We start from the raw sequence: 13803 nt of genomic DNA, 5'->3' as shown, positions 1-13803 counted from the left end.
CCACCACAGCCAATTTTTTAATGACTGTAATATTTTAAGTGATTATTTTTGCCACTTCAGATTGCTCCTTAGAGAGGAGAGGTTTTTTAATTAAAATCTAGGCAATGCAAATAGATGAGATGTGAGGAGCAGAGGAAAGAGAAAAAAGATGAATAAAATTAATTAAAATGGCATTGTTGGCAGAGTCATAAATTAGCCAAAGTCTGGCTGGAAATAAAATATATTGGTATAGGAGTTTCTGGATTAAAGTGAGATGTGTGACTGAGTGATTAGAAAGTGACTGACTTACAGCCTGCACATCATTGTGTTTCCTAAGCCTTTCACTGTGCTATAGCTATTATCACATAGAAATACATATTTTCTACATCCTGGTTCAATTGTCTTTAAAGGTACAGACTTTCATGCTGTATTTAAAAAATCAAAATAGGAAAAGAATGATTTCTCTCATGAGGCAAAATGAATTTCTGTCATTTTCCACACATTCAATTTCTAGGTAATTTAATGCCAGTTTAAAAACCAAAAACTTGGCCATGAACACAGTCCAGGTGCAGGAGGGCCGAAGTGCATTTTCTCTAGTCAACACAATAGATTCAACCATGGTGAGTGAATTTTAGGGAGCTTTTTTTTTTCTCATTATTTTCTGGATTCGTTCAGCATTCACATTTGAACCACTTCGTACCAAGATTCATAAAGATTCGATTTATGGTATATTTTGTGACAAGTGTATAATTACTTGGCAATAGTTATGACAACTCTAAAATGGCAATAGTGACAGATTTGAATTGGAGTAATGAGAGTAAGAATAACAATGTAAAATTCCATAGGGCAGTTGTTAACCTTGTCTGTGGGGATCAACTTGAGTTTCACAGGGTCTGAGGTTTTCAGACTTGCCTTCTCAAATTAAGGCCGAGGATGCCAGGCACAACGTGGGAGGCTGCAAGAGACTAAGGAATGAAAAGGGCTGGCTTTATAGTAAAACATACTTGGCTGCGAAAACTAAAATGGTTTGATCTTGGGGAATCCATTTGGCCTCTCTGGCTGTTTTTTCATCTGTGAAATGGGTGTAATTGTGAGGATTAGATGAGATACTGTAGGTAGCATGCCTACTAAAGACTAGTGAATCTCAGGAAATCAGCAAATTGCCCCCATTTTCATTCATTCACTTAACAAACCTTACTTTAATTAATTAGTGATTAAATATGTCAGCTTCAGACCAAAACAAACAAACAAAATAAAGGGTGCATCAGTCAGGGAGGCTCTTGAGATTTGTTTGAATAGTTATTTTCGGTAGAATTTATCAAAATTACTGGAGTCCGTGTTATTGCCACCCTTGTCATGGTGATTTGGCTCAATTCCATGTTTCACTAATGCTATTCCACATTAATTACTGTACAAATAGGCAGCATTGGAGGGAAATTGTGAAAAGCACACTACTTATGTTTAACCCTTCATCCCCAAAGTACTCTTATTAGCTTGACAAATTATATTCTGGCTCATTCTACAATGTCATGCATCCACCTCTTGGGGGAAACATGACAATAAGAGCAATGCAATCCAAAGTGAAGAACATCCCAGGCAAAGGGAATTTAGGTAGACAGCATGCAATTAACCAAGCTGGAATCTAGCCAGAAAGTCATAGTTAACATTCCGATTCTTAATGGAAAAAGACATGGGAACATGGACTAGCCACAAGTCTTACTGAGCTCAGGTTTATCCTCATTAGAGAGCCGGGACTCAAATCCTTCAAGTTACACACCAGATAGTTTCCAGCACAGCGACTTGCAAAGCACATTTCTGGAAAGCTTATCTGATTTCCTCCTGTTTGTCCTTGTACTCTAAAAAACTAAATCATTGAATACATTTTTGAAAACTTTTTCTGGAGTGCTTAATTTCTGGAAGACAACTTGGGCATTATAGTAGGCAGGTATCGATCTGCCAGGGGAACATATCCCCCAAAATGCAGATTTTAAAAGTGAATTCTGCTTTAAGTGTGATCATTCCTTCTGCCATTTGTCTTAGATTTGTTTTCATTAGCCTCAAATTGCATTAAGACTTTAAATTTTCAGACAAATTAATTTACATTTTTTCATAATTTGGACATAATGACCTTTATTCTCCATTAACAATACAACAATTTGTGGCAAAAGTGTTAGGTGACAGCAGAATCTCAGAATGAAAGCTCCAATTCTTATTCAGGACTGGAGATTTGCCTAGCGTCCACTGGGACAATGAATTTGGCAAATGCTTAACGTACACGAGCTATAAGAAAATTAATAGACTCTCCTGTTCTGACTTGATGCTTCTCCTTAATGGGTTGTTGATTTACCTAATGGCTCTTGTCTTCATTAGGGCCTTTGGTGTTTGTTAAACAGGAAAATTGTCATTATTATTGCATATTTATCAACAGTAGATATAGTAAAGAGGAGGCAATCTGTCTAAATGTAAGTTGTAATAGAGAAAATATTAACGTATGGCTTTTCTAAATTCTGTATACTTAATAACTCTAAATCCCTGGCATAAATTCAAAAAAGTAAAAAGATTACTTTTTAAGAAAATTTCTTTTAAATACATGGGATCAAATCACAGCCTATTCTAGAGGACAAACCTTCAGAACAGAGTCTATGACATTTAACATTGATTTACTTCTCACCACAAGTTGACATAAATGTGGAGAAGGAGTAATCCGGAATTCTTTGCTATCCACACAATGAACTAGGGTAATAAATAGAGAAAGATTAGCAGGTTCAGGCACAGCAATCAGAATGGGAAGATTTTTTAAAAATAAAAAATATGGGGAATAGCACCTATCTGACAGCGATCTGCATTTAATCTGTGGGTCAATTCCAGAGTTGACAGAAGCCAGTGATTTATGCCTTTGCAAGATGAGAGTAACCAGGCCAGCTGAGCAGATATAAACATTTATTAATGGTGAGTGAGCAAAACACACACCCACCCACCCCCCCACACACACTCTGACACACGCACGTACACAGATACCAAAGAGTCACAAATGATTCATGCCTTCAAAATACAAATTTTGGCTGCCATCAAAGATAAGGATAAACAAACAAAATGAAGCTCCTGCTTGACTACTATCCACCTCCATGGTATAGAGATTCATTTGGAGACTTTGCTTTCATGGGGTACTATTAAAACACGAGAAAACAGAAGGAAAAAAAAAACAAAACCAAAAAACTTGCTCACAGCTCTTTCCTCATCCTTTGTCCCTGGGTTCTCCTCTGAGCACTTCCTTGATGTCTGGGCCCTTCTCTTTGACAGTGAGTTTCGGAAAGGAGGCTGCAGCAGCTCCAGGCTGGTCCATCAAAAACTTACATTTAGTGTTTCTCTTTGAACGTGAAATTAAGGATGTTCTCAAATTGCAGGATGTATGTTTGAGGAGCTGGAAAGAGATGACTTTGGTGGATTTGTCCAGATGTTTCAAGAGTGACTAAGGAAAATGGGAGTGCTAGCCCTCCATTTACAGACACCCTGTGTTTATCTACTATAGATTTATTAAAAAAATTTTTTTTACATTTATTTATTTTCGAGAAACAGAGTGAGACAAAGCATGAACGGGGGAGGAGCAGAGAGGGTAGGAGACACAGAATCTGAAGCAGGCTCCAGGCTCTGAGCAAGCGGTCAGCACAGAGCCTGATGCGGGGCTCAAACCCACGAACTGTGAGATCATGACCTGAGCCGAAGTCGGACACTCAACTGACTGAGCCACCCAGGTGCCCCTCTACTATAGATTTAAAACTTGGATGATAAGGCCTTCCTCATAGTTCTGGCACCTAAGAAGCATTCATGAAATGCCACTCCTTACTCCATCATTACTACCTAATGCCATCATCACTACCACTCCTATTATTGTTGCTACTACGTTTTACCATCATAGGGTTACTATTATTATGTATTACGATCTAGTATCCATGCTAGTGTAAGTATCATTCCTGGATATGAGAGTCCTACCCAAGGTGAAATGCTGATCCTTGATACTATAGGTCTTAAATGGAAAGGGCTAAAAAATCGGTTCATTTCCCTTAGACCTTGATGGCAAAACCAAGACCACTGTTGTAGGGCTGGAGCACCAGAAGCTGCCCTAAGATTGATCGTTCCCATGCTTCAGGCATGAGGAATGTGGCACAAACACCCAAAGCCACCTGCCAGAGAGAGGCAATACCATATGATGGTGGCCATGGTAGTGATAGTTTTTCCAGCAACTGCAGATGAACTGGTAGAGTGTCCTCTGTATCTTTTGAATAGGAACAACTGACAATTCTTGATTATTCTAGAAATCATCTGTAAAAGCTGAAAAGGGATGCAATATTCTCTAAATGAAGGCAAAATCATCTTAACCAATAATTAAGACAGGTGATTCAATACTGAGTGGGTTCAGTCAGCTTGCCTTAGGAGTCCATGATCTGCTTACTCTGGGAGATTGCTAATGAGGGTGGTGCTCTGGGGAGCTTTTTAACTTGCAGCACTGTATTTATTGGCACTTAGAGCCCCACCTACTTGGTCATGAACAAAGGGCTGCTTAGGGATTTGCGGGAAATAAAACATCATGATGGTAATTAGAAGCATAAGAATGTGGTGTGCTTTTTCTTCCACATGGGCAAGACTTCTGGAAAAACATTGGAAGATGAGTCAGGCAAGGCCATGAACTTGGAAAGAGAATGGAGGAAAAATAGAGAAAGCTGTATAGGGAGAACATATTAATTCCATAACCTCTTGCAGCTTACCAATGCCGAATCAAAAAGCACAACAAATATTAGGCCAGATTTTATATTAAAAGCCAATACGGTTACACATCTATTCATATTAATTACTAAAGAGCCAACAGATGGTAATGGCCTTCTACCAACCCAGGACAGATTTAAACCGGTGACCTATAATTGCAATTCTCCAGATCACATAAACTCCTTAAGTTAATTACTCTATTTGGTCTTATATCATTCTGCCCTACTTGAGATAAATAAGAACAGGCTCAGATGAAATGAATTAAATATTCCCAAAGAAACTAAAAAAAAAAATCTAAAGAAGACAAATACGCACTGAGAATGTGAATCATTCTCATCTTTCCTATTTGACCTGACACTCCCAAACATTATTTTCAAAATCATCAGCTAGACAGTTTACATACTGACTACTTTTATTCCCTTGTTTTATGAACTGTAGCGTTTAAAAAATCAAACCTACTATTGAAGAGCCTGGGTGGCTCAGTCAGTTAAACATCCGACTTTTGATTTCAGCTCAGGTCACAATCTCACAGTTCATGAGTTTGAGCCCTGCATTGGGCTCTGTGCTGACAGTGTGGAGCCTGCTTGGGATTCTCTCTCTCCCCGTCCCCCTCTCATACACTCATGCTCTCTTTCAAAATAAATAAATAAACTTAAAAAAACTATTAATAATTCCAATCACATCAATGGTACTGAAATTTAATTCCACTGGAAACCATTTATTTTGCCTGCCAAAGCTTACATATATGGGCAACACTTGTGTTCAACCTAATCATTTTAATGCATTTATTCTGATAGTACTTCAGTGACACATAAGGATGACATAATTTGTGAGGTCTATATTTTTCTATCCTATTTTTCCTCCATCCTCATTATCAGAGCCATTGGCTCAATCCTTTGCCTTCTACATATTTTCCTCTATATTCACATCCTGTGGAGCTTATTCTCAAAGTTTCAATAAAGAAGACACATATTTTTTAAACACTTTCTATGTGCCAACGACTGTTCTAAGAGTTTTATATGTATTTTCTTATTTAATCATCACAGCTTGGGGGTGAATACTATTATTATCCCTGTTTCAGATGAGGACACTGAGGAACTGAGAGGTTAAATAAGTTGCCCCCAAACACATGGCTAATAAATGGTAAAGCCAAGACTTCAACCCATATAGTTAAGCCCACTTTCTTAACAGTTGTACTGTCTCCAGTTCCATTCACAATATCTTCAGCTGCCTTCAAGTCATTATTGAATACGAAATTCATTTCGTAACTAGAATTCATATATAACTAGAATCGAATACGAATTCATATTCGTAACTAGATCTTGGTATTTTTCCAGCTTTTTATTCATTCAGTTAACATCTAACAACACAATCCATCACGTGCCAAACACTGGAGATTCAAAAATCATTGAAATAGTCCCTGATCTTAAGAAGCTAACTTTCTAACCAAGGAGACAGAAACATAAATAACTGGAAAGCAATGTTATCAATTCTTTCATAGAGGTATATGTCCCATGTAACAGGATATTGAAATGGAACTAGTTTTGCATCTTGAGGACCCAAGAAAATAGGTGGCAACTACTTCACATTCTTTTTTTTTAATGTTTATTTATTTTTGACAGAGACAGAGCATGAGCAGGGGAGGGGCATAGGGAGAGGGAGACACAGAATCCAAAGCAGGCTCCAGACCCTGAGCTGTCAGCACAGAGCCCGACACGGGGCTCGAACTCACAGACCGTGAGATCATGACCTGAGCTGACGTCAGATGCTCAACCGACTGAGCCACCCTAGTGGCTAGTGAAAGAGGTGGTAAAAGGGCTTAGTCACTCACTCACATTGCAGGTATACAAGCTCGAAGTTGACGTGAGTAGGAAGCCGGACAGCAGAGAGAGGATTTCTTTAGAGAGGGTTGGAGGTAAACTGCGGGTCCCATCCATGACTGTATCAGGGGAGGAGGGTACCTTCTTCTCTCCTCAAACGTGGGGCATTGGACCTTGAGGAAAGCACTTGGACAGTATACTGTATGGGCTTGGACTAGTGCCTGGAGCTGCCTGGAAGATGGCTGGGGAAGAGGGCTGTGCTTAGAAATAATAACTCTCCTCCCAATCACTGATCCAAGGCGAGTATTTACTATAGAGTAGGCTTGGGCCCATGGACACAAGATCTTAGTTTTTCTAAGATCCTCCCCCAAATGGCTCCCTGGAGAGGTGACAGTAGAAAGAGGTTGTAGTCATTAGCCAGAGGCCCAGTGGCTGAAAATGCATGCAGACATGAGACATGGATTGAAGAAAGGCAGGTGAGAGATTCCCCAGCATTAGTGAGGAGTGGGGAGATTTCCAAAGAGCCCAAAGGTAGACTGATGAGAGAGCCATCTTTGATTTCTTGCTAGGCCAAGAAAGCAGTTGATTCCAGCTTCTAACAATATCTGCCTCTTGTCTCTTCTCCTTCCTGCAGACCCAGCCCTGGAGGGTTCAGAGGCCAAAACTCATGAGGGTGGTGAGGAAGGAGAAGGATCTGATCACCTCCTCCATCCCCCTTGCAGCAGACCTAAGCTGGAGGAGGGGAAAAGCTACAGATGAAGCTTGGAGCTTGGATTACAATAGTAAACTGATCATATCTGTGATTGAACTGAGACTGCTTTGGAGACTAAAGTGATTGGATGACTTATTTGGTCTATCAGCAGTCTTGGAACCCACAAAGAGGGCAGAGATAAAGAAGCTGTCAGACTGAATCTGAATGGTCACTGGGGGACACAGAGGTACTTGTTTTCCAAAGCCAGCCTCCAACCCCACCTCCTGCTTGTTCAATCTAATAGTTACACAAACACAGAGAAGAGGGAGACATTAACTATGCAAAAGTTCACACAGACAATGACACTGGAACTGGGTCTTAAGGATGCTGGGAATTACTAGGCAGAGAAAAAATAACAGTGGAAAAGCAGGTTTGAAGTGTGGGAGCATGAAATGCTGTACTGTATGAGGCTGGAGCACAGAGGAGCAGGAGACAAGGATGAGAAGTTAGGCCGGACCTAGATCGGAAAGGGCCTTGAATTAACACACTAGGGAGGATCCTCTAGGTCCAAACACGAGGCCATCAAAGGTATTGAGGATGGGGGGAGCATCGTCATGGCATTTCTATGAAAGAATGATGCAGGAATTTTTGTCAGTGGCATCCATTTGTATGACCCTTGTCTCTTAACACCTTTGTCACAGGCAGGCCGCTGCCGTGAGACTGTCGATTTTTCTTTTGTGAGCATGCCACCATTCTTATGCTATGTCACCTCCCATACAGATTACTGCAAATGCCTCTTGCTTCCATAAGGAAGACATTTTAATACTCCCATCCCCTAAGTTCACTCTAGGTCAGCAGTCAATACCTGTGATGGACTAGTAGCCAGGACTATGAACATGAAATCAACTGTTACAGTGTGGAAGAGAAGAAAGAGACCAGTGCTTGGGCTGAATTTACCAAATTCTAATGTATAAAAATCAGTCATCTGGAGAAAGGAACATGCACTACAAATGGAATAAAGCTGGAGCAAGATCAAGAAATAGGATAAGAATCTTTTAACCTATAGTCAGAGAGTGATAGAGAAGAAAATGGGCAGATAATTTAACTAATGGATGTGGAGAAGAAACCTGGTACAAACAGAATCACGCCACTTTATATTTATGACCCGTAAGAGCAAAGCTATGTGGTGACTGAAATCAAGATTAAGTAAGATTCCTATATTTGAATCCTGGCTCTCCCATGGGTGAGAAGGATATTTTGGACACATTACTCAACACCTCTATGTCCACTTTCCACGTCTGTAAAATGGAGCTAATATAGCACCTGCTCTACAGGTTTATAAAGATAAAATTATATGAGAGGATATATATATACACATGGACATTTTTTCCTTAACTAAATCTATTTTGTAATTAAGCATACTTTCTCAATTGCTGTTAGGCTCACTCTTTAATTTAGTTAAGATGTAAACATCTTGGAAACTTTTACTGAACACAGAAGAGATAATATGTAAATAGAGCAAGCAAACAAACATAATCCTCAAAACTTAAAGTCCAAAGTAAAGCAATGTTTACAACATGCCCTGGTTCAACAGGAACATGGAGATATGCTTATGCTTTTTTAAGTGGTTGTATTCAGTTTTCATTTCAGAGGCCACTAAGTAAAGGAGCAATATTTAAATTTTTTTAAATGTCTATTTATTTTTGAGAAAGAGAGAGAGAGAGTGCAAGCAGTGGAGAGGCAGAGAGAGAGAAAGAGAGAGAGAGAGACAGAATCCAAAGCAGGCTCCAGGCTCTGACCTGTCAGCACTGAGCCTGACACGGGGCTTGAACCCACAAACCATGAGATCATGACCTAAGCTGAAGTCAGATGGTTAACTGACTGAGCCATCCAGGCGCCCCAAGGAGCCGTATTTAATGAAGAAATTTCATACAGTTTATATAAAGTTTTTATGTCTAGAACTTCACATCACCCAGCAAAAGCATTTTTTTTCATGCTCAGATGTTTGAGCCAGGAAGCAAAAGCATAGATATGCAGATTATTTAAAATGACAATTCTTAGTTTTAAAAAGAGTTTTCAGAAAGAAACATCAGAGAAAAATTTCTACCTGATAGCCAAGTCAAAGAGCATGATACATATCATTACTACAGTGGTTTTTTTCGTAGGTCACTGGTCAAGTCTCAAATGTGTGAATGGTAAGTTTGGGAGTAGGATGATGGACCACAAAGCAAAACTATAACCCACACAAACTTGTAATATAATTGAACATCACTGCTGAAGCAAAACCACATTTCATGCATTTTTATCATGGGTGGGATACAATACAAACGATTAAGAAACTGAATGGCTAATTAGATTAGTATAACAGCTTATAAAACAAGGCATAAAAATTGCATTTCTACAGTAAAGGCTACTGAGTCGAAGTGATAAATGATCATCATGGGAAAAGGATGTGAATCCAAGGACCTTAGGTCTCCATGTGTTTCCTGGGTTTTCGTGTCTTCTTGCCAATATTGAACAACGTCAACAGAAATCCTTCTTAATCAAGTGGTAGTGGGATATGACATGGGATATCTTTACAAAGGTTCTTTTCTACATCCACATGAAAGGAATCCATGGACTCTTTGTAAAGGGACCAAAGTTTTAGAGTCTTTGTCAGAAGGAATTTCCATACAGTTTACTGGGTGTTTTCCCACATTGAGCAAGGAGGATGTCTGTTCCTAATGTCAGTCAATTGTGTGGCTTCACCAACTGAAAGTAAAATGCCTAGCGTTTGATCTGTTAAGCAAGAAGTTATTGTGTCAGGGGACTTCCTGTGTTGAAGGATTTCTAAATAGTTTTGAATCTTTTTTCTAGAATTTGAAAAAGGAGGTGTGCGTCTTAGATGTTTATATTCTACTTGGTTTTACTCCTGTGATCTCACCTCCTCCCACAGCACAAGATTTTTTTGTGCCAGTGAGTCACATTTAAAAAAATTCTCTAAGCTTTATTTGCATCTTATTTTAATATATTGGAAACTTGAGAGGGTCCAGTCAGGGGTCTAATGGCATTCTTGATAATCACTTAGGCAAAGTTTTTGTTCCACATACCCTGGGCAGGCAAGCCGATGACTTCAATTTCTATTCAAAAGGCTGATAATTGCCAAACTTCCTCTGAGTTCCTGATAGCTTTAACTAAACTCCCAACTAATATTTCTTCTTGCCTGTCCTCAGGGTTATCAAGATCAACATGTCCACAATGTACAGCAGACTGACTATAGTTAATAATACCGTGTTGCATAGTTGAAAGTTGCTAAGAGAATAGATCTTAAAAGTTCTCATTACAAGAAGGAAATTTTGTAACTGTGAGCTGATGGATGTTAACAAACCTTATTATGATGATCACTTTGCAAAATATGCAAATATTAACTCATTATATTGCACACCTGAAACTGCCATATTATATATCAAATATATCTCAATTAAAAAAGAAGATCAACATTCCATAGTCAATTCAACTTCTGTGAACCTGCTTCTCCTTCTCTGTTTCTTGTTTCCATGAATGGCACCGCCATCTGCCCAGCTGCCCAAATCTTGTCCTTGACACCTGCTATTCCCTCATCATCTCAATTGGTCCCCAATCTTCTCCATTCTCTCTCCTAAAAATCTCTGAAATCCATCCACATTCTCCCCTAAGTCTGGCCAACATGGTCTCCCACTGGACTTCTGTTACAAGCTTCCTACATGGTCTCCCTACATGTACATTCTCCCATCCATTCCATTCTCCATCCTCAAAAGTATATTTTAAAAAATCAAATCAAAAGGTATATATTAAAAAAAAAGCAATTCAGTGACTCCCTAACACATCCAAGATAAAGTTCAAACTCTATAGCAGCTTGTAAGACCTTCAAGGTTTTGTCGTTTTGTCACTGGCCACGTCTCCAGACTCAACTAATCCAAGTCTCAACTCAAAATGTTAGACAACTATTTTGAACATTGTCTAAGACTTTTGTTTGTGCTCTCACTGTCCAGTTTTTATGTATGAGATTTCTGATTTCAGAAACACTATTCCTCTTACCTGGCCAAATCCAAATTACCTTTCGGCCTCTGCTTAGATTCCCTATCTGGAATGCTTTCCTAATTGCTTGAGTCTGGGTTTGGTATTGTATATTGTACTTCCAGGGCACTCTAACTTTCCCAGCAAATCATGGTAATGATGTTGTTTTATATGTGTATGTTGACATATCTAACTACCTCCACTAAGTTGACAACCACGTGAAGGGAAGAAACATATCTGCCTTTCTGTGGTTATATTCTCTAGGCTCAGCCAAGGACATGGCACAGTGAGTCCTCAAAGATACTTATTAAATGGATGAGTAAGTGAATGTTTTTGTACCAATGACTCCTCATCCTTAAAAGAGAAGGTAACATAAATAAGAATATTACCTATTCCTTTACCAATGGATTTGGTAAGAATAGTTATCTTTGATTTGATTTATTAATAAGCCTTAGGTCTCAGAGGGGAGGAGAAGAAACAAAAAAGAGCTCAAACCTTAACTGTAGCTCCTGGGAAAAAAAGCCAGTTGCCGGTGTCTACTGGATCAAGACTGTCTTCTAAAATGACTTGTCTGTGAGCTGAGTTGATGATCAGGATGTTATCTAAGGCCCAGCAGGCTTCATACACCTCGCCTACATGCAGACTTTCCTGCTTCCACTGAAACTGGACGTTCTCCCCTTTGGCGTCTTCAGGAAGGTAGAGGATATGGATGATTGTGCTGATGTTGGAAGGGGCTCTGGAACAGATGGTGAGATGGGAATTGGTGCCATACAATAGAGTGCCATATAATAAATGAAACATCAAGTTCAACAGTATCCATTTTTTTCTTTCTTATAGATCAATTTTTTAAATTAAGATTGTAGTTTCATTATCTCAACATTATATATATTACAGATTAAATACTCATTATTCCCACAGCCCTTAAATCTTTTGGGATACGCTGATGATTAAGATGTCCATATTAAGTGATGACAGTTTTAACATCAAATGTCTTCAAGAGCTTTACTTTCTTTAAATTTTATTTTCAGTTAGTTAACATACAGTGCAAGGTTGGTTTCAGGAGAGTTCAGAGATTCATCACTCACAGACAGCACCCAGTGCTCATCACAAGTGCTCTGCTGATACCCATCCCCCACCCACTGCCCTCCATCAACCCTTAGTTTGTTCTCTATCATGAAGAGTCTCTCGTGGTTTGTTTCTCTTCTCTTCTCTTTTTTCCCCCTCCCTCCCATATGTTCATCTGTTTTGTTTCTTAAATTCCACATACACGTGAAGTCATATAGTATTCGTCTTTCTCTGATTGACTTATTTTGCTTAGCATAATACATTCTAGTATAGCCAAACTATGGAGAGCTTTAATTAAAAAAAAATTATTTTTAATTTACATCCAAATTAGTTAGCATATTGTGCAACAATGATTTCAGGAGTAGATTCCCTAATGTCCTCTACCCATTTAGCCCATCCCCCTCCCACAACCCCTCCAGTAACCCTCTGTTTGTTCTCCATATTTAAGAGTCTCTTCTGTTTTGTCCCCTTCCCTGTTTTTATATTATTTTTGCTTCCCTTCCCTTATGTTGGAGAGCTTTACTTTTAACAAAAGGCAGACACTGAGTGCATTCAAGTAAGCCAGTAAAGGAATAATGGAAGAGAAAATGGCACACGCTTCTATGGTGCCTACAAAAAAAAGTGTTCCCAGCACAGTTTTTTTCATGTGGTAGACACTAAATGTTCAATAATTCAAATAATCTCACAGTTTATTTTGTTTGATACTAAAAAAATGAGAAAAAACAATAAAAGTATTTTCTTAATTTTGATTCTTACCTTGAAATTTTCTATCAATCAGAGACCACTGTGTGTTGTTTTATAAGTCTTTGCCTGGTATTATTTTATATCTAATAATCATATACATTTTTATTTGTTTTGTCTATATGAATGTGAGATTTTCCATGAAAACTAATTGCTCTATAATTCTTCACAATGTCATGCAGATCAGTCTTTAAAAGCTTGATATAATTTAACATGATTTTTACCATATATCTGTTAGAATCCAGGCCCTTCTGCTATATGATAAAAGTACTTTTATTAAACATTTTATTCTACCAAAGTAGAAACCTGCTATAGTAAAAATGATTGCTTTTAGCTAAGATTAAAAGTGGTACTAAACTGCAAACTAGTGGTACCCTGGGCTTACTTTAAATTAGTTTTGAAAGGACTATAGAAAGGACGTATTTTTCACTTACCATTGAATTACATATATATCCAAAGAATTGTCAGTGTAGGTTATAGATGGTGTACCTTACCTTTGGGGGTAACCAATTGCCTTTTTAAAAAAATATTTCATAATGACTATGTTTTTTGCTTCAGAAAGAACTTAAACCAATGAAAATAGTATATTTTAGTTCTAGGAAGTGATTGAAAACATGTTTACTCTGATCACTAAATGGTACGGAAAATTTGCTTTAATCAGAATGACAGCTTACAGCATGGTCTAAAATTGAAAGTCTTGTTTAGTGAAAA

General features: G+C 38.4%; 1 protein-coding gene across 3 annotated transcripts in view; it reads right to left on the bottom strand.

Moving 5' to 3' along the window:
* Positions 1 to 13803, bottom strand: part of RELN (reelin) — a 533601-nt gene that overhangs the window by 219013 nt on the left and 300785 nt on the right. For all 3 annotated transcript variants that reach the window (XM_043588658.1, XM_043588659.1, XM_043588660.1), the window contains exon 10: positions 11782 to 12022. In XM_043588658.1, coding sequence (XP_043444593.1) covers positions 11782 to 12022 — 241 coding nt within the window. The remainder of the gene's footprint in view (positions 1 to 11781; positions 12023 to 13803) is intronic.

This window comes from Prionailurus bengalensis, chromosome A2, assembly GCF_016509475.1.
Source record: "Prionailurus bengalensis isolate Pbe53 chromosome A2, Fcat_Pben_1.1_paternal_pri, whole genome shotgun sequence".
Taxonomy (NCBI): domain Eukaryota; kingdom Metazoa; phylum Chordata; class Mammalia; order Carnivora; family Felidae; genus Prionailurus; species Prionailurus bengalensis.
This window is presented reverse-complemented; position numbering and strand designations above follow the sequence as displayed.